General features: G+C 42.4%; 1 protein-coding gene across 1 annotated transcript in view; it reads left to right on the forward strand.

Annotated features, from left to right (window-relative positions):
* VPS26A (VPS26 retromer complex component A) overlaps positions 1-18076 on the forward strand; it is a 37872-nt gene extending 19796 nt beyond the window's left edge. The window contains exons 3-9 of the mRNA XM_083148950.1: positions 2998-3073; positions 9415-9571; positions 9748-9912; positions 11541-11647; positions 12336-12404; positions 14064-14206; positions 15267-18076. Coding sequence (XP_083005076.1) covers positions 2998-3073; positions 9415-9571; positions 9748-9912; positions 11541-11647; positions 12336-12404; positions 14064-14206; positions 15267-15377 — 828 coding nt within the window. The 3' untranslated portion in view covers positions 15378-18076. The remainder of the gene's footprint in view (positions 1-2997; positions 3074-9414; positions 9572-9747; positions 9913-11540; positions 11648-12335; positions 12405-14063; positions 14207-15266) is intronic.
* Positions 18077-24012: the final 5936 nt, after the last annotated feature.

Raw genomic sequence — 24012 nt, forward strand, 5'->3', positions numbered from 1 at the left:
AATAGAAGATTAGTGGAAGCTTCAGAGTAATAATGCTTTCAGATCGCAATGCCAAGTTGGAACTAGGATCTTAATTCCAGGTTTTAACTGGGTCTGACATTTTCACACCAAAACCTGAGGTCGCCCGTTATACACAGGGTGACCCTTCTTAAAACCCGGGTCGAAATGCTGGTTTGGTCGACCCAGGATTTCTAGGTTTGATGCTTTCCTAACGCACCATGACCCAGCAATAAGCCATGTTTTCAGTGCGATCTGAAGAGTATTACATTTGCACAGATGGCAGGTATTTTTCGATGTTCTGGGATTGCAAATGGATCTGCGAATGCACAACTATCAATTTATTCTGTCTGTCTGGGCCAGGACTTTCTGCTCGGAGTGCACTGAGTTTCCTTTATATAACGATCCATGCTGAATGAGCTCCTATAGCTGCATCTGTATTAGCAAGTGGTGAACACTACTCCTTTGCAAATATTAATATTGATCTTGCTCTGCTGTAACTCACGGTGATAAAGATGAAACAATTATATTACAGATATCTTTCATCTAAAGGTTTTTTTATTCATCTACCATTCAAGCATCTCATACTTTATTGATTTGATACTGAATTGATACTGTGAAGCTACTCTGCGTAAAAAAAGTATCTGTTAATTGTTTTGATTAAATTTGGTTTTATATATCCAATCTTATGTTATTTTGTGAAATCTCCCGTTGATGATTTTTTTTTTTATAGCACACATGACATTTATATTTTTGTCCTTTTTTGGTAGTTTAAATAAGAAGTTATTACAGACCTCTAATTCTTGCAGCTGTAACGTACTTAATACTTGTAATACTTTACTGGTCTGTATTTTTCACTATTTTAGAGAAAGGTACTGTACAAAAATCTGAAAACAGATGCTAACCATATTTAATTTCATTGTAGTCCTTAAAGTTCCCATACGCGGTACAATAATTGTATGCGTTTGGAACTAGATCACATCTCATGTGATGGGATCTACAGTTGTGTTCAAAATTATTCAACCCCCAATGCTGTAAAGGGGTTGAGGGACTATAGTGTACATTTGGAATTGTATTCAGAATGAAATCCTACAAGGACGTTTTAAAGAACCAAATGCAACTAAAATGACATCAATTGTTTATATAACACAGTAGTAAATGTGTATTTTGTGGTTTCTTCATTGCCACAATTATTCAACCCCTTAAAGACTACCACTCTGAAGAAGAGAGGTTAATTCTGGTGTTTTCAATCAGGTATTGAAAACACCTGTGGATGTCACCGAGCACCAATCAAGCATAATAAGCACCAATTAGGCAGCTTTAAAATGACTGTGGTACTCAGCTCCTTCTAGACATTTACTGGTGTGGTTACAAACATGGTGAAGTCAAGAGAATGGTCCAGGAAGACAAGAGAAGAGGTGATTTGTCTTCACAGGAAGGGCAATGGCTATAAGAAGATTGCAAAGAAGTTAAACATACCAAGAGACACCATAGGAAGCATCATTCGCAAATTCAAGGCAAAGGGCACTATTGAAATGCTACCTGGTCGTGGAAGAAAGAAGATCCTGACTTCGACTGCTGTGCGCTACCTGAAGCGTAGAGTGGATAAAAGTCCCCGTGTGACTGCTGAGGAACTGAAAAAAAGATTTGTCAGATGTGGGTATAGAAGTTTCAGCTCAGACAATAAGGCGCACACTGCGTAATGAAGGTCTCCATGCCAGAACCCCCAGGCGCACCCCCTTGCTGTCTCCCAAGAATAAGAAGAGTCGACTGCAGTATGCCAAAAGTCATGTGGGCAAACCACAAAAGTTGTGGGATAGTGTTCTGTGGACTGATGAAACAAAATTAGAACTGTTTGGGCCCATGGATCAACGCTATGTTTGGAGGAGGAAGAACAAGGCATATGACGAAAAGAACACCTTGCCTACTGTGAAGCATGGCGGAGGGTCAATTATGCTTTGGGGCTGTTTTGCTTCTGCAGGTACAGGGAAGCTTCAGCGTGTACAAGGTACCATGAATTCTCTTCAGTACCAGGAGATATTGGATGAAAATGTGATGCAGTCCGTCACACACCTGAGGCTTGGGAGACGTTGGACCTTTCAACAGGACAATGATCCCAAGCATACCTCCAAGTCCACTAGAGCATGGTTGCAGAGGAAAGGCTGGAACATTTTGGAGTGGCCATCGCAGTCACCAGACTTAAATCCGATTGAGAACCTCTGGTGGGACTTAAAGAAAGCAGTTGCAGTGCGCAAGCCTAAGAATTTGACTGAACTGGAGGCTTTTGCCCATGAAGAATGGGCGAAGATACCCGTAGATCGCTGCAAGACACTTGTGTCAAGCTATGCTTCACGTTTAAAAGCTGTTATAACTGTAAAAGGATGTTGTACTAAGTACTAAGATTGAATGTCACTTGGGGGTTGAATAAAAACTAATAATGATGTGAGCACAGAAAAGACATTTGTGGTTATTTCATTATAAACTTAAGTTTATATTTCTCTGACCTACAAGTGCCTCTTTCATGTAAATGTAAGCAAGATGACTGAATGATCAAAATCAATGTCAAACTGGCCAAAACATTCAATTTCAGTGGGGGTTGAATAATTTTGAAGACAACTGTAGTTCAAAAAGTATGTGTGTCACACAAAAAGCGTCATAGGTTAGATTCCCACCATGGCCCTAACTGTGCGGAGTTTGTATATTCTACCCGTACTTGTGTTGGCTTTACTCCGGTTTCCTCCCACAATCCAAAAATATCCTGGTAGGTTAATTGGCTCCTGATAAAGGCCCCATGTGACCACACTGCTAGGAAAAGATGTACTGCCAGAGACCAATTTAGTCTTCTGTGTGTAGAGGGGGGGGATGAAGACAACTTGTAGCAGAGTTGCCCACAAAGCGGTATGTGTGACTACAGTCTTCTCTTCTATAGTAAATTGGTATGGCTAAGTAAGATGTGATGAACTCAAACATTTCTCACCATCTTCCTTTATATCTGTATAGGTCAACATTGTTTTCAAGCAGCCTGGTAAACGACTAGAACATCAAGGAGTTCGAATTGAGTTTGTAGGACAGATTGGTAAGCTTGGCAATGATACGTGTTGTACTTGATATTTGTAATGAAAGTATGTCACCAGTGCCAGTATTTATTAGATGGTAATTTCTTGGCCAGCACTAATGTTTATTTCTCTACCGTCCAATGGGATACTGGGCTTCACTACTATGGGGATTGAGACCTCCGCAGGAGAGACAGGCACATAAAAGAACTTTCAGTGTGGGTGCACTGGCTCCTCCCCTCAATCTCCCTCCACTAGTCAGTTTTGAAAAATGTGCCTCAGGAGAGGCAGTGCTTCTGGATGCTCCAGAGTTTTTTCCATACAGGTTCTAAGAGACCACGGCTGGATCCTAAACATGCCCAAATCCTCGCTGGTTCCAACCCAGAGGATGGTTTTCTTGGGCATGATCCTGGATACATCAGAACAAAAAGTCTTTCTGCCGATGGAAAAGGTCACTGCAATACAACAGCTGGTCAGGGAGGTCCTACAGTCACCTCTGGTACAGATCCATCTTTGCCTCCGGCTTCTAGGCAAGATGGTGGCTTCATTCGAAGCAATACAATTTGGCCGCTTCCATTCCAGGACTTTTCAATTGGATATTCTGACAAAATGGTCCGGCTCCCCCCTGCAGATGCGCAGAAGGATTGGCCTTGCAACAAGAACCAGGATCTCGCTACAGTGGTGGCTAGATTCATCCAATTTGTTGGCAGGCAGACGGTTCCAGATCCAGGACTGGATTCTGGTAACCACGGACGCCAGCCTGAGGGGCTGGGGAGCTGTGACACAGGGAGTCCGCCTACAGGGTCGATGGTCTCCACTGGAGTCAGGCCTTCATATCAACAAGCTGGAGTTGAGGGCGGTCTACTATGCCCTGTTACAGGCAGCTCCATTGTTACAGGGAAAGGCGATCCAGGTCCAGTCGGACAATGCCACCACTGTGGCCTATATAAATCGGCAGGGTGGTACCAAGAGCATGCCTTGCATGAGAGAAGCGTCAAAAATTCTGTCCTGGGCGGAACAGAATGTCCAGGCCCTGTCTGCCATTTTTATCCCGGGGGTCGACAATTGGGAGGCGGACTTCCTGAGTCGTCACGATCTTCACCCGGGAGAGTGGGGCCTTCACACTCAAGTGTTCAATGCCATAGTGGATCTGTGGGGGCTCCCTCAGATCGACCTGATGGCTTCACGATTGAACCACAAGGTAGCAATGTACTGTGCACGGACCAGAGACCCAGGGGCGATAGCGGTGGACGCTCTCACCTGGACCTGGGATTTCCAATTGGTGTACCTCTTCCCACCTCTCCCATTGTTGGCTCGGGTGCTAAAGCGGCTCCGGCATCAGGGGACGGAGGCCATACTGGTGGCACCAGACTGGCCAAGAAGGGCCTGGTACGGGGACATTCAGGCCATGCTAGTGGAAGACCCGTGGCGTCTGCCCCTAAGAGAAGACCTGCTCCTCCAGGGCCCGTTCGTCTTCCAGGACTTACAGCGGCTACGTTTAACGGCCTGGAGGTTGAGCGGCAGATCTTAGTCCACAAGGGTCTCCATCCCTCTGTCGTCACTACAATGATAAAAGCCAGGAAGCCGGTGACGGCTGCTCATTATCATGTAATATGGCGCAGATATATTGCCTGGTGTGAGAAGAATGACTTGCCTCCGGCCAGTTTTCGATTAAACAGTCTGCTACGTTTTCTTCAGGCTGGCCTGGATAAGGGACTCAGATTGGGTTCCTTAAAGGTCCAAATCTCCGCACTATCTGTGTTTTTTCAGAAAAAGATTGCGGCCTTGCCGGAAGTGCAAACCTTCTTACAGGGGGTGCTGAGGATTCAGCCCCCCTTTGTGCCTCCCACTGCACCATGGGATTTGGAAGTAGTTCTTACTTTCTTAAAATCAGCCCGGTTTGTTCCACTGGAAGAGTCTGAGCTGCGACACCTCACTTGGAAGACTGTTGTTCTGCTGGCTCTAGCTTCGGCCAGGAGGGTGTCCGAGCTCGGGGCCTTATCTTGTCGGAGCCCTTACCTTGTGTTCCACAACGATAGGGCGGAACTCAGGACTAGACCGCAATTCCTTCCAAAGGTGGTGTCAGGGTTCCACCTAAACCAACCTATTGTGGTTCCTTCTAGCGCGACACACCCAGATATACCAGATACCTTGGATGTGGTCCTCACCCTTAAGGGGTATGTCAAGCGCACAGCTAGGATCCGTAAGACGGACAGCCTGTTTGTGCTTTATGATGCGCAGAAGAAGGGTTTACCTGCTTCAACGCGTACCATTGCTAGGTGGATAAGATGTACTATCCAGCAGGCTTATGCATCAGCTGGTTTGTCGCTTCCTTTTTCAGTAAAGGCTCATTCAACCAGGTCTGTAGGTACCTCTTGGGCGGCTGCTCGAGGGGTGTCGGCAATGCAGCTATGCAGGGCCGCAACTTGGTCAGGGCAACACACATTTGTGAAGTTCTACAAGTTTGACACCCTGGCCAGGGAGGATTCCCAGTTCGGGAATGCGGTTCTACAGCAGAATCCGCACGTTCCCACCCGTTCTGGTAGCTTTGGGACCTCCCCATAGTAGTGAAGCCCAGTATCCCATTGGACGGTAGAGAAAATAGGATTTTGGGTACCTACCGGTAAATCCTTTTCTCGTAGTCCATATGGGATACTGGGAGCCCGCCTCAGTGCGGCTTTTTCTGCTGTCAGACCTACTTTATTGTTAGGCTTATTGCCTTGTTTTCTATAGGATAAATATGACTATAGATTTGTTCTAGTTACAGGTGTCCTCTTAAGTTGTTAGGATTCACCTCTTTTATATGTTTTTTGTTCGTTTGGGTGTGCTGGATGAATCTCACCACAATACATTATCACATACTCCTCACATGCTCTCCTTCGGCACAGTTTTTGCATTAACTGACTAGTGGAGGGAGATTGAGGGGAGGAGCCAGTGCACCCACACTGAAAGTTCTTTTATGTGCCTCTCTCTCCTGCGGAGGTCTCAATCCCCATAGTAGTGAAGCCCAGTATCCCATATGGACTACGAGAAAAGGATTTACCGGTAGGTACCCAAAATCCTATTTTTTACTAGTGTTAACACTAGTCTGTTTTAGCAGCCTGCCTGTGCCGTAGTAATGTGAATAGATGCCTTGCCCATGGCATCTATTCACATTAAGCAGAGAGCTTGGGGAAGACCAGCACCTTCCATCAGTGGTGTTGGTGGTCAGGCACACCCCTTATAATGATGCCGGTGGGGCCGTCCCAATCACAACAGTGACATTGGAGGTGCTGCACCCCCGCCAACAGTTGGACTGCTGCCGACACCGCTGCCTGTCATCTATTTTGACAGGCTGCAGTGTCTAAGCAGGGAGAGCTCCTCTAGTGGCCAGTGCCTTCCTTATTGCAGGATGGGCCCTGACCGTCAGGAATGTGTCCCGTTCCCACCCCGTCCCCAGCCCTGGGCTACAGTGTTGAGAACCCTTTAATAGTGTCCCTGCCCTTCTTGCCTCTGCTCCACTACATGGTGCCTCTCTCATATTTGGTGAAGGCGTATAGCTATACATGAGACCATAACTTTACATTACATCACTTTTCTAGAGAAATGAAGCATTGTTTCAATAAGCTGTAAAGATGCAGATTAATTGGTCCATGACTGAATATGAAGAAAGAGAGGGGACAGACGAGCAGCACTCAGAGGCTATGCGAGTACAGGTTGAGTCTCCCATAGGCCAAATTTTGAAATATGGAATCTTTTTTTAGTGCGACTGATAAAGTGAAACTTTTTGATTTCTGATGGTCCATCGGTACTTATGTAGTATCTGGACGCCCGATAAGCGCATCGCATCCGACCAAATCGCATGCGATGCGATGGACCCGATTTTCCATAGTATTCTATGGGAAAAAGGGTCCTTTTTCATTTCCCCACTATCCAACTACGCATGGAGTTGGATATAAACCTGTGGCGAGCCCGAAGTGTGGCGAGCGGACGCGGATTCGTTAAAAAGTATTCCGCATCCCCTCGCGGGGCTCGCTGCGCTCGCCACGCTTCGGGCTCGGTGGCTCGCTACGCTCACCACAGGTTTATATCTAACTCCATGCGTAGTTGGATAGTGGGGAAATGAAAAAGGACCCTTTTTCCCATAGAATCCTATGTTAAAATGGACTCAGTCCATTTTAACATTGAATCCTATGGAAAAATCGGGTCCATCGCATCGCATACGATTTGGTCCATGCGATGTGATGCGATGGACCCGATTTTTTTAATCGGGCGTCCAGATACTACATAAGTACCAAAATATCTTCCAGTCTGTGTGTATATGAAACGTATATACATTCTGTGTTTAGCATTGGGTTCCATCACCAAGATATCTCATTATGGTACGCAAATATTCCAAAATAGGGATACATCTAATATCCAGAATACTTCTGGTACCAAGCATTTTGGAAATGAGAACCTCAACCTGCAGTAATACAGGTGTACGTTTGTTACTACTTAGCATCTGAATATTGCCTTCTGTCCTCTCTATTTATATATGAATTATGTTCATTCCATGTCGGGAAGGCAACGGAACAAGTTTCATTCCATATACAGTCGGGCAAAAAAGTATTTAGTCAGCCACCAATTGTGCAAGTTCTCCCACTTAAAAAGATGAGAGAGGCCTGTAATTTTCATCATAGGTATACCTCAACTATGAGAGACAAAATGAGGAAAAAAAATCCAGAAAATGACATTGTCTGATTTTTAAAGAATTTATTTGCAAATTATGGTGGAAAATAAGTATTTGGTCAAAAACAAACAAGCAAGATTTCTTGCTCTCACAGACCTGTAACTTCTTCTGTAAGAGGCTCCTCTGTCCTCCACTCGTTACCTGTATTAATGACACCTGTTTGAACTCTTTATCTATATAAAAGACACCTGTCCAACACTTCAAACAGTCACACTCCAAACTCCACTATGGCCAAGAGCAAAGAGCTGTCAAAGGACACCAGAAACAAAATTGTAGACCTGCACCAGGCTGGGAAGACTGAATCTGCAATAGGTAAGCAGCTTGGTGTGAAGAAATCAACTGTGGGAGCAATTATTAGGAAATGGAAGGCATACAAGACCACTGATAGTCTCCCTCGATCTGGGGCTCCCCGCAAGATCTCACCCCGTGGGGTCAAAATGATCACAAGAACGGTGATCAAAAATCCCAGAACCACACGGGGGGACCTAGTGAATGACCTGCTGAGAGCTGGGACCAAAGTAACAAAGGCTACCATCAGTAACACACTACGCCGCCAGGGACTCAAATCCTGCAGTGCCAGACGTGTCCCCCTGCTAAAGGCAGTACATGTGCAGGCCCGTCTGAAGTTTGCTAGAGAGCATTTGGATGATCCAGAAGAGGATTGGGAGAATGTCATATGGTCAGATGAAACCAAAATAGAACTTTTTGGTAACAACTCTACTCGTCGTGTTTGGAGGAGAAAGAATGCTGAGTTGCATCCAAAGAACACCATACCTACTGTAAAGCATGGGGGTGGAAACATCATGCTTTGGGGCTGTTTTTCTGCAAAGGGAACAGGACGACTGCTCCGTGTAAAGGAAAGAATGAATGGGGCCATGTATCGTCAGATTTTGAGTGAAAACCTCCTTCCATCAGCAAGGGCATTGAAGATGAAACGTGGCTGGGTCTTTCAGCATGACAACGATCCCAAACACACTGCCCGGGTAACAAAGGAGTGGCTTCGTAAGAAGCATTTCAAGGTCCTGGAGTGGCCGAGCCAGTCTCCAGATCTGAACCCCATAGAAAATCTTTGGAGGGAGTTGAAAGTCCGTGTTGCCCAGCGACAGCCCCAAAACATCACTGCTCTAGAGGAGATCTGCATGGAGGAATGGGCCAAAATACCAGCAACAGTTTGTGAAAACCTTGTGAAGACTTACAGAAAACGTTTGACCTCTGTCATTGCCAACAAAGGGTATATAACAAAGTACTGAGATGAACTTTTGTTATTGACCAAATACTTATTTTCCACCATAATTTGCAAATAAATTCTTTAAAAATCAGACAATGTCATTTTCTGGATTTTTTTTCCTCATTTTGTCTCTCATAGTTGAGGTATACCTATGATGAAAATTACAGGCCTCTCTCATCTTTTTAAGTGGGAGAACTTGCACAATTGGTGGCTGACTAAATACTTTTTTGCCCGACTGTACTATTTGAGTGAGTGCGTTGGCTTCTGATAGAGCTATCTATAAGCAAGTGGGAGGCACAACTTAAAAATGCCTATCCATTAATTTTGAATCCAAATAATACAAGAATCACTTTAACATAAGTAATCTGTTCATTTTTATTTGTCTTAATATTAACTTTTTTTTTGTAATCCTTTTGTTTTTCTAGAACTTTTCAATGACAAAAGCAATACACATGAATTTGTAAACCTGGTGAAAGAATTGGCTCTACCAGGGGAACTGACACAAAGCAGAAGTTATGATTTTGAATTCATGCAAGTGGAGAAACCTTACGAATCCTACATGGGTTCAAATGTTCGACTGAGGTGTGTGTTTTGGGTTAAGCATTGATTTATGAATGTTGAAGATGTCATTTCATAGGTATAAAGATGCATAAATGGCAGCACTGTCGGACCCGGAGTTTCATCCTTTCTGTGCAGTGTTCTGCTTTTCTCTGCTGAGATGCAAATTGGGTAATAACTGGTGTACTTTGCTTTTCCAGGTACTTCCTCAAAGTGACGATAGTGAGGCGTCTGACGGACTTGGTAAAGGAGTATGACTTACTAGTTCACCAACTTGCAACATATCCAGATGTCAACAACTCCATCAAAATGGAAGTTGGAATAGAGGACTGTTTGCACATAGAATTTGAATACAATAAATCGAAGTGAGTGCTTCTATTGCTCATGAATAGAATATGAAGTGCTTTCCTCTGTTGATATAATTATGGAAGACAAACATGAATTGGTTCATATTCTGAATAGGTCTTACTTTAACAGTCAACAGTAAAGTATACATATATTCATTAATAACTTTGTTAGAGTTCTGATTGCGATACAAATACAGAATACTGCCCCCTGGTGGAGACATACATTTTTATATTATAATTTTTTTAAGTGACAGGCTGGGGTTCTGAGTGTGATGTCTTCTTGACATGAAAGAACCCATTATTATGAACAGTACAGGGATAAGTGGTCTAACTTCCATGCGCTTTCAGCAGCCTTTAGGGAACAACCCCCAACAGATGAGTTTTACCTTCTCACCACAATAACATACAATACCAAACAAATGTGTTAGAAGGCCCTATTTGGCGCTTGAATTGATGGAAATTCCTTCTTTTCAATTTATGCCAACAATTTAATCCATATGACACCCAAAAAGAAAGAAAGAGAATGCAATAGTGTAATACTGCTTAACAATTTAAAAAAGAACAAAAAAATATTTCCAAGAAACGTACCAAAATTAGATGTCTACAACAATAGGTAGACAAGTGGGCATGATGAGGGACATTCATGTCACCAAATGGCATGCAGCACCTCCTCTTTCACAGATTCAGATGGTGGATAAAATAGAAGGCATCACATAGTGTAATATCGTTTTAATCATAAAAGAACAAAGTAATACAACAGGATTTAAAACAGAGGACACGCACCCTATAATATTGTCCACAACAAAATGTAGACAATAGCGCTAGATGTAAAAACCAACAGGCATCCCTGCAGTGCTGATGTGGGTCCTATAGGTTCTCCTCCTGTAGATAGCAGCCGACCGGTTTCGATATCTCCTGATATCTTTATCAAGGCATAGTCACATGGCAAACAAATCTCATATTTGTACCGCCATCCATTAAAATGATGATAAATCCTAATGCCAAACATAAACTACATAATCAGTAAAGCCCCGTACACACGGGGGAGATATATTGCTCTGTGTCTCCTGTTCATCAGCGACCAGAGATGGTCGCTGATGAAAAAGAAACTGCCGGGGGGGGGGGGGAGCCCGGCAGTGGAAATCAACTGGTCGCAGGAGCATGTTCCTGCGATCACTACAGGGGTAAAAACGGGAGCGCGCACCCGGCGATATATCGCCGGTGCACACTCCCATCGCGGGCAATATGGTCGCTCAGCGACCATATTTCCCGCGATATTACACAAAATCGCCCCCGTGTGTACGCACCTTTAAACCTATTAGTATGATTCTTGGAAATATCAGAATCTTTTTTCAATTGTTAAGCAGTATTACACTATTGCATTCTTTCTTTTTGAGTGCCATATGGATTCAGTTGTTGGCATAAATTGAAAAGAAGGAATTTCCAGCATTATTATGAACAGAATTGTGGCGGTTTTTTTTTACCCCTGAGAACCTGTATATTTGTAGCTATTTTAAAATATTCTGATATTCTTTATTTATGAACTTGTTTTATATAGATATTTTATATGCCTCTGTTTAGGTTGATGGCATCACATGTTCTGGGTTATTGAAATTTCACCATTTTTGTTTTCCTTTGTGTCAAAGGTACCACTTAAAGGATGTTATTGTTGGGAAAATTTACTTCCTGCTGGTTAGAATAAAAATCCAGCACATGGAATTACAGTTGATAAAAAAGGAAATTACTGGAATAGGTAAGAATTGTATTTCCTCTGTGTTGTTACATGACTTATAATTGAGATCTAGGTGTGTCCTCATAGACCTATCCTTTGTGATCCAAATGGCAGAAGACGTATGGTGCCGTTTCATGCTTTTTTTTATTTTTTTATTGTGTCTTATTTAACATACTAGGTACTTAGGATTAGTTCTAGCGCAGTTAAATTACAAAGTCTATGGCGGAATAAATTTGGCTATGTGGTGCGATTGGTGTATAGGTGTGTATACATCTGTACTATATATATCAGAATCACATAGTAAGTCTCTTTCCAAGTAATGCTCATTCTTGAATTTAGCCTAGGTCTTTCACTTCTGTGCATACATGTCCTACAGAAAGCATGCCGTTTGTACAATTGCCCATAACAAATGTGTGACCCGGTGGAGACCCCTTTCCGACTGGTGGCCTGATCCTGCCTATTGCTATGTTGGTGACTTAGTAGTAGTAGTACGTTTATTTATAAGGCGCCGCAAAGTGTCCGCAGCAACTTAAATACCAATGCTATCTGATCCAGCCCTTACAGATGATATAATTTCTACACAAATGGTGATGCAAGTAATTCACAATCTGGCACATGGGCAGCACTTGAATATAAATTTTAAGAGTTGATCTGTACTTGTATGAAGGTCTGTTATGAATGTGCTACAATGGTAATTTATTTTTCACAGGACCTAGTACTACAACTGAGACTGAAACTGTTGCAAAATACGAAATTATGGACGGGGCACCAGTAAAAGGTAATATTGGCTATTTCTTGGTGTAGTATTTATAGCAGGGTCTACTGGTTTAAACCACCTTATTTTAAATTATGTAACTAAAGTTACAACACCGTGACTGTGTAAAAAAAAAAAAGCCTATTGTAAGGAATCCGTAATGTTATTCCACATTTTTGTTGCTTGTGGTCTTCATTTACGTAAGCTGAACCAATGCAGTAGATCACACACACCACAAAGCTATAGGAAGGTTAATCGGATAAGAGGTTATCAGTTAACGGTGCTTGATGCTAGGCAGATTTAACAGTTAACACCTTTAATCTTGAAGAGTAAAGCTGGTTACACACTTATTCGATACCCGGCTGATCGGGTAACTTCCGATAACCAGGCTGTGTGTTTATCCAGCCATGACCCCTGTGAGGTGGAGGAAGCAGGAGGGGGTTAGCGGCTCTTTCTGTGGGGATCAGGAGATTACGTGCAGGAGCATTAAAAGCCATTTATTGGTTGATGCTACTGCATCCACACATATACAATCAAACAGCCGTTCACCCGATATTGGGAGAACTGACCAACCATTTTATAGGTGTGTACCCAGCTTAGAACACCACCAACACATTAATCAATGCTTGATGCTGGGCAGATTTAGCATCTGATTCACCTCCCTATATTTTTGTTGGGTATGTAATTTACTGCATTGGTGAAGATGAAGATCACAAGCAACAAGAATGCTGAATAATACCAGAGCATAATACTGTAACTTTGGATTGTTCGTGTTAGAAAGCATTAACACATGGTTGCGCAAGGTATCTAATATATAGCAATGTTTCACAGTATAATTCTAACAAACAGGGTTACATTAATGCAAAACCTAGTAGGCTGGCTGTAGTTTCTCAATGTTAGTCTGGTGACATGGCTAATAGTTTAAGGGCCTGACTTTGGTTCACTTGCAAGAGCAAATTCTCTCGAATGGACAAAACCATGTGCACTGACGGAGTGGCTGATGTAACATGTGCAGAGAGAGTTGTCAGTTTGGGAGAGAATTTGCTATTGTGAGTGAACCTGAATGAGTCCTTAAATGTCAGTATTGCGATGTACCTTTTTATAAGGTTTTTCCTATTTATCCATGTTTAGTGCCTTAGTTACTCAGTTTATCCTGAAAATGTTAGATCGGACAAATACAGATTACAAGGGCTATATATATCTTAACGTGAAAAACTCATGTTGACCTTTAATTCCCATTTTAGACCTAATGCTTCAGACCACCTTAGCCATGTTGACATTTCATGTGTTGACCTAAGCCATGTCTGTCGACCTTTAGTGATCAACCTAATGTGTGAACCCTTTCATAGTGTCGACCCTATGACCCATACCCACACTGATACGGTCAGCAAGCAGTATGTGGACCCCGGGACATCAGCATTACATGTGAGCCAGCAGTACAACTGTGCACAAGACTACTAATCTTCCTGTGGACTAGAGGTTCCCAATCTCGGATAACTAGGCATTTGTATTGACCCAGGCTATTTTCATAACTTTTTTTTTTTTCTGGTCCTCTAGCACGATTGATTGTACATGGAGTTTGTATCTATTATTTTATGTTGTCAGGGCCTTGGGCTGTGTTATAAATCACGGTTTGTCATTCCAATCACATGCATTAATACTGGTTGCACTGTAACTCTTTAGGAGAATCGATTCCCATCCGGCTGTTCCTTGCTGGATATGACCCTACACCTACAATGAGGGATGTGAATAAAAAGTTTTCTGTGAGGTATTTCTTGAACTTAGTCCTTGTCGATGAGGAAGACCGAAGATATTTCAAGCAACAGGTAGCTCTTTGTGTTCTATATTTAATGTTAATATTTGTATTAATGCAGGGTTGACAAAAGGATGTAAAGTGTTTGGTAATGCAGAGTGTTTGTACGAGAACGAGTTCAGTCAGGATTAATAGTTAGGCCGGCTACTCATCAGGCTGATGGTCAGGGAGATTGCCCTTTGCCCTGGACCATGCCAGATTGCCAGTACACACCAGGAAGGTTTCATGATCAACAGAGCGATCGCTGTCCTTAATATGCATGGTGTGTAGCATGGTCAACCAGATGATGTCACAAGTGATCGATGGGTATGCTCAATGAAGCATACACATCAGACAATATGCATAATTGATCATTCTGATACAGAAGGTTGTGCTGATATAGGCCTGATATGTGCCCACTCTTAGGTGCAGTTTCTAAATGGATTAAAACCTGCTCAGTGATTTGTTCCCTGCTACAAGGAAATGAATAAATTAGTGTGTGAGGGAATCTGTCCCATATTGGCTATGAGAGATGCAGCATAATGGCCCTAAGCTGCAGTCGCATTGTAGAAAACCACAGTAAGTGATAGTGTGGAAGGTGACATGGCGTTTGGAGGGCATGGTCTGGGCTACGGTGGCGTGTGTACAGACAGATTTTTCATTGGGGTGATTTTCACTGGCTGCCTGATGTCACGCAGCTGATGTGAGACAAAACATGGCGGCCTGGCAGCTAGGCTGCGCGGATGGAAGGTTTACCCTAGTTATACGCATGCTTTGCAGCACTTTGAAGTGCTCACATTTCAGCAATGCGATTGCAGGGAGGGACGCGGCATACTGGGCGGCCTTGTGCTCAGTGGCGCCCTACATGCTGGAGGAAGCAGCTGCAGTTTTGCAGAACTGCAGCTGACGCTGAATTAGGCCCTATATACCATATACAGTAGGTTGATCTCTCTCTCAGGGGGCACTGTGAAAACAAAATACATTTTGATCAAACGTGCAATATCTATCTCTATCTTGTAGCTACGGTATGATAAAAAAAAGGAGAAATGGTCTAAATTTAAAAAAATGTTTTGTTTTAAAATGTCATTTTACAGGAAATCATTTTGTGGAGAAAAGCACCGGAGAAGATAAGGAAAAGAACCAATTTCCACCAACGCTTTGAATCTCCAGATCCCCAAGCATCAGCGGAGCAGCCAGAGATTTAGGAGTTTGTACCACACAAAAAGATGAAGGACAGAACCAGATAGGAAAAGGCCAAACTTCCCTCCAGATAGTCTTCCTTCATCCGACACTGCTGTTCATTGTACCACACTTAACATTCTGCGGGTCTGTATGTAATTCCACTTGTACATATATAAATACCAAGTGCTTTTGCCGAAACACTGGACCTTTCTCAGACTAGCATTTTATATAACTCATTTAATTTTTAATTTTGGGATTCTGAATAGGAACATGCTTAAAACAAACGTCTCACTTTATTTTCATGCATGTAGGCTGCTGTAAATTACAAAGAAAGCCTTACTCTTAGTGTGTTTAACATGCACTATATTGGATTGTTCAAATGGCTAGAATTCTGTTTATATTTGTTTTGGACAGGCAGGTCTCCAATTACTGTGAATCATCCCAAAATTCATAGGATTCACTTTGGAAATGAAGGCTTTATTAAACATTTTGAAGACATTTTTTGTGTATGTGTCAATTTTTATTTTTTATACTTTTTGTCCAAGTTGTTTGCCACATCAGATATGTATATTTATTTCTACAAAATTTTTTGGTTTGGTAGTTCCGCTGTATGTTTTTTTTTTTTTTGGGGGGGGGGGGGGGGGGAGTGTTTTTGTTTTATGGGTTTCACAACTAAATATTAACTTTATGCCACCTGTGAACATTACGTGGTTAAATGGCAGCAATCCCTCCTTTCATTGTTGATTGAGACATGGACATTTAAATTCCTAAGGACCATACTCACGGGACAATTCCAGGGCTATTTCAAATCGATCTTACTAGATTGCTTAGAAATTCGGCATGGTTGGCGTTTGGCAATGGCAACAGTGATACGTTTTTCATTGCCTGACGCCACCTCCCACAAAGGCAGGTATTCAATGCGGCCGGCGAGGGGGTTAAACAGCGAGGATTGCAGAAAGCCAGCAATCCTCGCTGTTTAACCCCCGCGCCGGCCGCTCGCTGTATTCAATGTTCTGGGGAAATCCTCGCCGTCATAGGACAGCGAGAATTCCCCAAAACAGCGAGACCCACGGCTAATGCAGAAAACTCGCTGTATTTAGCCATGAGTCTCGCTGCTTCTGGAGCCACATACGCCAATTCCCCCTCGCTCAAAAAATGAAGCGTGGGGAAATATGCGTATGAGGGGGCTGCGTTGAATACTGACAGGGTGAGTGGTGACAGCGAGCAGAAAGCTCTGCTCGCTGTCGCCGCTCGCCCACAGCATTGAATACCTGCCAAAATCGAGTGAGATCGCCAGTGTTCTCACCAGGGAACACTGGTCCACACAAATCTCTCTGTAAACATCGCTAGTGCATAGCATGTGTGCTGAGTGATCTGTTCTTAAGCATGTCTGTCTGCATGGTGCCCCGTGAGTACAAGGTTTCACTCTTCTGAGGATACTCCATTTTTAACTGCAATTAGTCACCTCAGTAGATGGTTTCAAATTGTGTACTAACGGGTTTATACTGCAGCTTGATGAGAAATTATCATGTAATTACTTTGTAGATCATCTTTGGTTGGAGCTCTCTTTTAAGCTTTAATTATACATATAATACAGTTGCTCTCTCCATTAAATCGCATTGCATTGCCCTCTAAAATTTCTTTTCACAGACCCATTTGAAATATGCATTGTGCAAGTGTGAATTGTATTTATCACACTGGAAGCAACACAAGATTCAGATCTGCTGACACTGGAGGGTTTGAGCTACTGGGAGACATACATTGTTTAGGTGACCAAGGATAGGATGAGTATACAAAACTTACAGGACTTTCCCTGTCATTTAAATGCATAAAATGAATAAAAGAAGCCCTGAAGGGTTTTTAATGATTGTTTTTGCTTCTACGGCCTTAATGCATTTTCCACAGTCATTATTTCTAAAGGGTTCCCCTTAAGTACATTAAAATGGTTATGTTATAAAATATCTACAGTGTCTAGGTCTACAATCATTTGGTTGACCACTAATGGCTACAGGGTCAAAAGGTCGACATTGAAGAGGTAGGGTCAAAAGGTTGACATGGTCAAAGGGTCGACATGAGTTTTTTATGTTTTTAGGGTTTCTAGGTCGACATGGACACTAAGTGTACCGCATCCCCTCGCAGGGCTTGCTGATCTCGTCATGCTTTGGGCACGATGCCTCACTGCGCTCGGCACACTATTTTATTCTCCCTCCATGCCCTAGTGGATGGTAGGGCATGAAATACCGCCTGTCGGCACATGTTGGCTGAAAATATAGTAAAAAAATGCATGTCAACCTTTTGACCCTGTCGACCAATGAGTCATTCTAGGATCAGTCCGGATACCCATTAAAATAAGAGTATTGGAAATCTACAGGGGAAAAAATGCATACTCATTTACAGGATACAATAAGCGTTCTACAAATATATCAGAGTGGTTTTACTGCAATGTCAAGTATATTTAAACCTACATATTATGTTCCTTGGAGGATACTTGCAACGAGACAAAAAAAATAATCTGATTGCTAAATCTGATTAGTGTATTTGTTAGCAGGTGTAATTACTGTTACTGTATGTAGGATTTTTTTTCTGGTGGTGGATTGTATTTTCTTTTATTGTAATTTCAAAATTCTTTTCTTGTTCACAGTGTATATAAATTGCTTTACTATATTGTTTTTATATATACATGTTTTGGGGAAAATACTGAAATAAAATATCTTAAACGCTATGAAGTCTTTTTAATACACATGTTCAAAGAAGAGTGTTTAGCAATATAGTATTCAGGTGTAAAGGCTTCACAGGGCCTCTGGTTAAACTGGACATACACTTTACATAATTGATGCCAGTATGCCGGCGCATGCACTAGGAGCTTATATAAACTCACTGTAGAGTAGGAAAGAAGAAAATAAACATCTGGAATACAGATTTAACTAATAAATGCATGCGCAAAAAAAAAAAAAGATGCTTCAGTGATAAATCAAGAATCTGCCAATCAGAAGCAGTAAGCTAGCCGTGGTGATTTTACACTGCACAAACCATCATGAGTTCGACTCTACATTAGTGCTAAAATAACTTTTTTCTTAAATGTGAAAGTGATATGTCTAGTGCAGTGATTTTCAACCTTTTACCCTTGCCGCACACTAAATTTTAAAATTGCCAATGCACACCATGAGATCCCCACAGGGCAAAACACGTTGGCCCCCAAAGGAAAAAAACAACCTATTGGCTCCCATATAAAAATCAATCACACTGGTCCCCACAGGTAACAAAAATAAAATACATTGACCCTTTACATGAAAAGAAGAGATCAGTAAATAACAGTTGAACTGGTGGTGGCAGTAAACAGGTTTGGGCATCTCTAGATCTGGGGGCACACTTAAGAACAGCTCAAGGCACAGTAGTTGAATGACCCCCCCCCCCCTGTTAATTTATTTATATTAATTGATATAGGTATATTCCATTGCCCTGCACAATTGGGAACAAAACTAATAAAACAACTGACAGGTAAATGGGCCTTGTTTGCAAACTTAAAATCTTGAGGATCCCTTTCTATGATCTATTCTGATATGCTGCAGTCCGTCCTCATTTAATTTGGCCATATAGCACCATGATTAATGGACCCTCTTAATGGCTGCTTTATTAGGTACATCTACTGTACATGTTGGTGCAAACATCTAATAAGCCAATCATGTGGCAGTAACTAAATACTTTAAATCAGGCATGTCCAACGTTGGCCCTCCAGATGTTGTGAAACTACACATCCCAGCATGCTTTGCCACAGTTTTGCTATTAGAGAATGTTAAAACTATTGCAAAGCATGCTGGGGTGTGTAGTTTCAAAACATCTGGAGGGCCAACGTTGGACATGCCTGCTTTAAATCAAGCCAACATGGTCCGGAGGTTCATATAGTTCAGACCAAACATCAGTATAGGATAAAAACATGATCCAAGTGACTCTGACAATGGAGTAATTAGGGGTACCATAAGGCATGACTTGGATATTTCAGAAACTGCTTATCTCCAGGGAGTAAGCTTTAAAGATTACAAAGCATGGTATGTATAACACAGCAAGCATCAGTTATTTACCCGATAAAATGCCTAGTTATTGAGTAAAGTCAGCAGAAAGACCGGACTGGTGCAATCTGTCAAGATAACACCTAACCATGTGTTCTAACCGTGCTATGTCCAATCACATCTTTGAGCACACAACACATGGTACCTTAATGTATAGGGGTTACAGCGGCTGGAGATCTAATGCGGTTACACACCTATCTGCCAACAAACTGAAAACAAGATACAAGCACCCCAAAACCATACAAATGATGAAGGAAGTTCTAAAGATACACTGAGTGGCCAAATTATTATGACCACCCCTTTAATACAATGTTGCATGGATTCTTCTTGGCATGGACTCAATGAGATGTTGGTAGGTGGTATATTAGGAATTTGAGACCATATCCGATGAACTGCACTTTCCAATTCCTTAAGATCTGATGGTACTGGATCCAGCTGCCTGATGGCCCGTTCGATCTCATCCCACAGATTCTCAATTGGATTGAGATCTGGTTATTGTGCAGGCCAACTAAGCAAGGTGAAGTCTCTGTCATGCTCTTCGAACCATCTGTGGACAATGTCAGCTTTGTGACAGGGAGCATTGTCCTGCTGGAAAAATCCATCCCTGGCAGGGTACACCATTAACATAACAGGATGTACTTGATCTGCGATAACACTCAAATACCCTTGGCCATTCAGACTTTGTTCCACAGGAACCCATACAATGCCAAGGAAATATCCCACAAAGAATAACATTGCCTCCACCAGCATGAAGTGTTGTGGCAATGCATTTGGGGTCCATGCTTTCGTGCTGTTTTCTTCATATTCGCATCCTGCCATCTGCATGGTGTAAATGAAAATGCGATTCTTTGGATCACATGACCCTTTTCCAGTCGTCTACTGTCCTATCCTTGTGCTCCTTTGTGAACTGGAGACATCTGCTCTTGTTCAAGGCAGACAGTAGAGGCTTTTGAACAGGTTGCGGCTTCCATAGCCTATATGGTGTAATGTGCAGCGAACAGTTCGTTCAGGGACTTTCACAGTTGCTCCTTGATTAAGATTCCCTGTGTACTGCTTGCTCTTCTGTTGGACTGGACAACTCTGGTAAGTCTGCATTCAGATTGAGCATTCAGTAGCCTGTGACGACCACAAGCCTGACCGTGAGACCCGGTTTTCTGCTTGGTAGTCCACTCTCCGTAAACATTAATAACTGCTGCTCTCGAACACTTCACAAATGCAGCCGTTTTGCTGATACTGGTTCCGACGATTTGAGCGCCTACAATCATCCCGTGTTCAAACTCGGTTAAATCACGTTTTTTGCCCATTTCTTTGCAAGCAACACAATGCAATTGATGCTTCACTTGTCCTGCATTCCCTTTTTATAGCTATCTCGCCCTCTAGCGGCAGCAACGTGAAGTTATGGCCAATCTGCGTAAAAGTGTCAAGTGGTCATAATAATTTGGCCACTCAGTGTATATTTTAATGATCAAATATGGATTTACTCAAAATGTTTTTAAAATCTGCAAACAGATAATTCCCTCTTCTTCCCCAGTATAAATAATCATTTGTGAATATATACATGTTATTACTCTGAAGTTTTCAACCAAATCCATCCAGTGTAGCTCCTGGTTCTTTTCTTTTTAAATTACTTATTTCCATTTCCTGAGCAGAACAGGAAGCTGTCCTGCTGTGCATCTCTGCTCATGTGCCAATCCCAGTATTCTGCTGTGCATCTCTGCTCAACAGTTAATCCCAGTGTCCTGCTGTGCATCTCTGCTCATCAGCCAATCCCAATATTCTGCTGTGCATCTCTGCTCAACAGTTAATACCAGTGTACAGCTGTGCATCTCTGCTCATATCTCATAAGTTGGGTTGTGGACATTCCCATACGTAAATAGCCTGACCCGCCACCCTACACCCACAATGTTTGGTGTGTGCACCTGGCGAACAGTTTGTTTGCTGTGGCCGCACGCACCCTATGTCTGCATATGTGCAGAAATGCGTCTGAGTATGCGCAGACGCAATACATCACCCCTATGTGAATGAAACAGAATAAGGTCCATAGTTCTAAATATTGGACAGTGATGTCAGACATTGTCAGATTGAAGGGGGGGGGGGGGGTGTTGTTAACAATGAGCGGGAATACATTGCCAATATTTATTCAGACAAGCAGTTAGATATAATGAATTTATCCCAAAAATAGTTTTTGTCTGTTTTCTGGTGCTGGGTAGCAAATGACTGATTGTCATTTGCTCTCATATATTGCCAGATTTTTGTTCCGATCAGACAAATTGGACAAATAAATCTGTCTATGTGTACCCAGCTTTTACCCTTAAACAATACTTTTGACAAGTTAATGAGACTTTCATAGTCCATTGGAAGATAACCTTACCGCAAGACTTCGGGGTGGCCGTATCACACAGATCTAAATGATTACCTGCAAAATAAAGGAGAACAAGCTTTATAAACACTGGTAAAGAATTGTTATCTAAATACTGCAATACTGGTATCCTTTACAGTAAATAGAGTTAAGTTATAATTAGACAAACAGAAGAGTGGATGAGATAATATTCTCCACTATGAACATTTTTTCTTTTTAGCCATTTGGTTCACGCTGCTAGAATGTAAAAGGGAATGTGGTCAAAAGATCGACGGTTACATGTCGACTTTGTAAATGTAACTCCTCAATATCCAATCAGCATGCACCAGGTTGCAAATCCTCAAACTCTCAACATTTGATCAGTCACCAATTGAAATGTCAACATTCTGACAATGCCAATGGAGAGAGGATTATGGTTAGAGGATAAATACTCATCGGAACACTAATCCTCAGATGCTGATCCTCATGTGTGTCCCAGAAGAAGATGCTGAAGTCACCGCTGCCAAAGGGAGAAGGTAAGAAACCAGTGGACCACCAAGCATGGTTTGTAAACAGTTCATTATGTTGATATATAAGAATACACATGATGGCTGCCAACATGGTCAAGGTCAACATGCAGAAATTCTGCATGTCCAGACTTTGACCCTGTTGACATTCTCACGTTCTCATGCTGACAAGTTATACCACACAACCAATTTATAGATATGATACCTAAAGATACAGTGGCAAAATAAATAGGCATTTCATGAATCCGAATCACATGATATGATACTGGCTGCATTTACCAGATGTTTTAGCTTATACCTCTTAGCACTAATATATACATATGTGTAGATGTTAATATCTTGGAGACGTGACAACTTTTGTGGTCAGGTAAGATAATACTGTATTAAAGTGAATGAGCAAAATGCTCTTTATTTGCTACATACCTGTTTGCTGTTTCCATCCTACAACATTCTATTACTGCCACCATTTGCTTTGTATTATATAATTTTTGCATCACAGTGATGATTTAAGTCATTTATTCATATACAATTGTTCAGCCTGTATTATGGCAAATAAAAAACTAAATGGGAAAAACAGGATTATACCATTAAACTATAAAAATGGTCCATAATGTCTAAATACTATTATTTCCGATTTAAAAAAAGTCACCAGTCAGCGCAAGTAGATATGTTTGTGCCGGGAATGGGTCATAGGGTCGACACGTGAAATAGGTTGACATGGCTAAAGTCGACAGGGTTGTAAGGCCGACACAATCATTAGTTTGCCACTGGGTAGGTCGACAGTCAAAAGGTCGACATGAGTTCTGCACTTTTTTTAGTCCCAAATTTGGCCATAAGTCGACATGACCAACCTATCAGGGTACTGCATCCCTTCGCATGGCTCGCTATGCTCGGCACACTATTATATTCTCCCTCCACGCCCTAGTGCAGTGGTTCCCAAACTGTGTGCCGTGGCACCCTGGGGTGCCTTGGGGGACTTGCAGGGGTGCCCTGGGTTGGTGGTCCAGGACCAATTCTGTTTTTTTAGGTACATTATAATAGTCAAATTGCGGACAAACAGAAGTGAATCCTGTCCATTGCCACATAACTGATCCTAAGGATGAGATATAAACACAATTGTTTTAACTTAATATTTGTTTCTGACTTTGTCAATGAGAAACCTTTAGCCGTAGGGCTGTTTCACACAGTACGGTTCCTGCCGCACGGTGAAATCCCGTACGGCCAGGGAGCCGCGCCGCACTCAGAATTTTATAATGGCAGGGATGGCCACAGCCCGGCAGCCGTCCCTTCCAGTGGGGGGATCCGGCTGCAGCCGTGCGGCCGGGCCGTGGCCGTCCCGTGTGAATGGACACAATAGTGTCCATTCACAACTGCTGAGTGCGGCGCGGCTCCCTGGCCGTACGGGATTTCACCGTGCGGCAGGAACCGTACTGTGTGAAACAGCCCTTAGGGTGCCGCAAAAACATTTCTGATGCTTTGGGGTGTCGTGATGCAAAAACTTTGGGAACCCCTGCCCTAGTGTATGGTAGGATATGAAATACCACCTGTCGCCACAAGTCGGCTCAAAAATACGTGAAAAACTCATGTAGACCTTTTGACTGTCAATCTTCTCATTGTCAAACGAATGCTTGTGTCAACCTTTAGTATGTCGACCTTCATAGTGTCGAGCTTAAGACCGTACACCGTTTCCAGTAGACATTTTATATAGTATATCAGGGTCAGCTTT

The sequence above is a fragment of the Crinia signifera genome, chromosome 6 (genome assembly GCF_055691185.1).
Source record: "Crinia signifera chromosome 6, ASM5569118v1, whole genome shotgun sequence".
NCBI classification, from domain to species: Eukaryota; Metazoa; Chordata; class Amphibia; order Anura; family Myobatrachidae; genus Crinia; species Crinia signifera.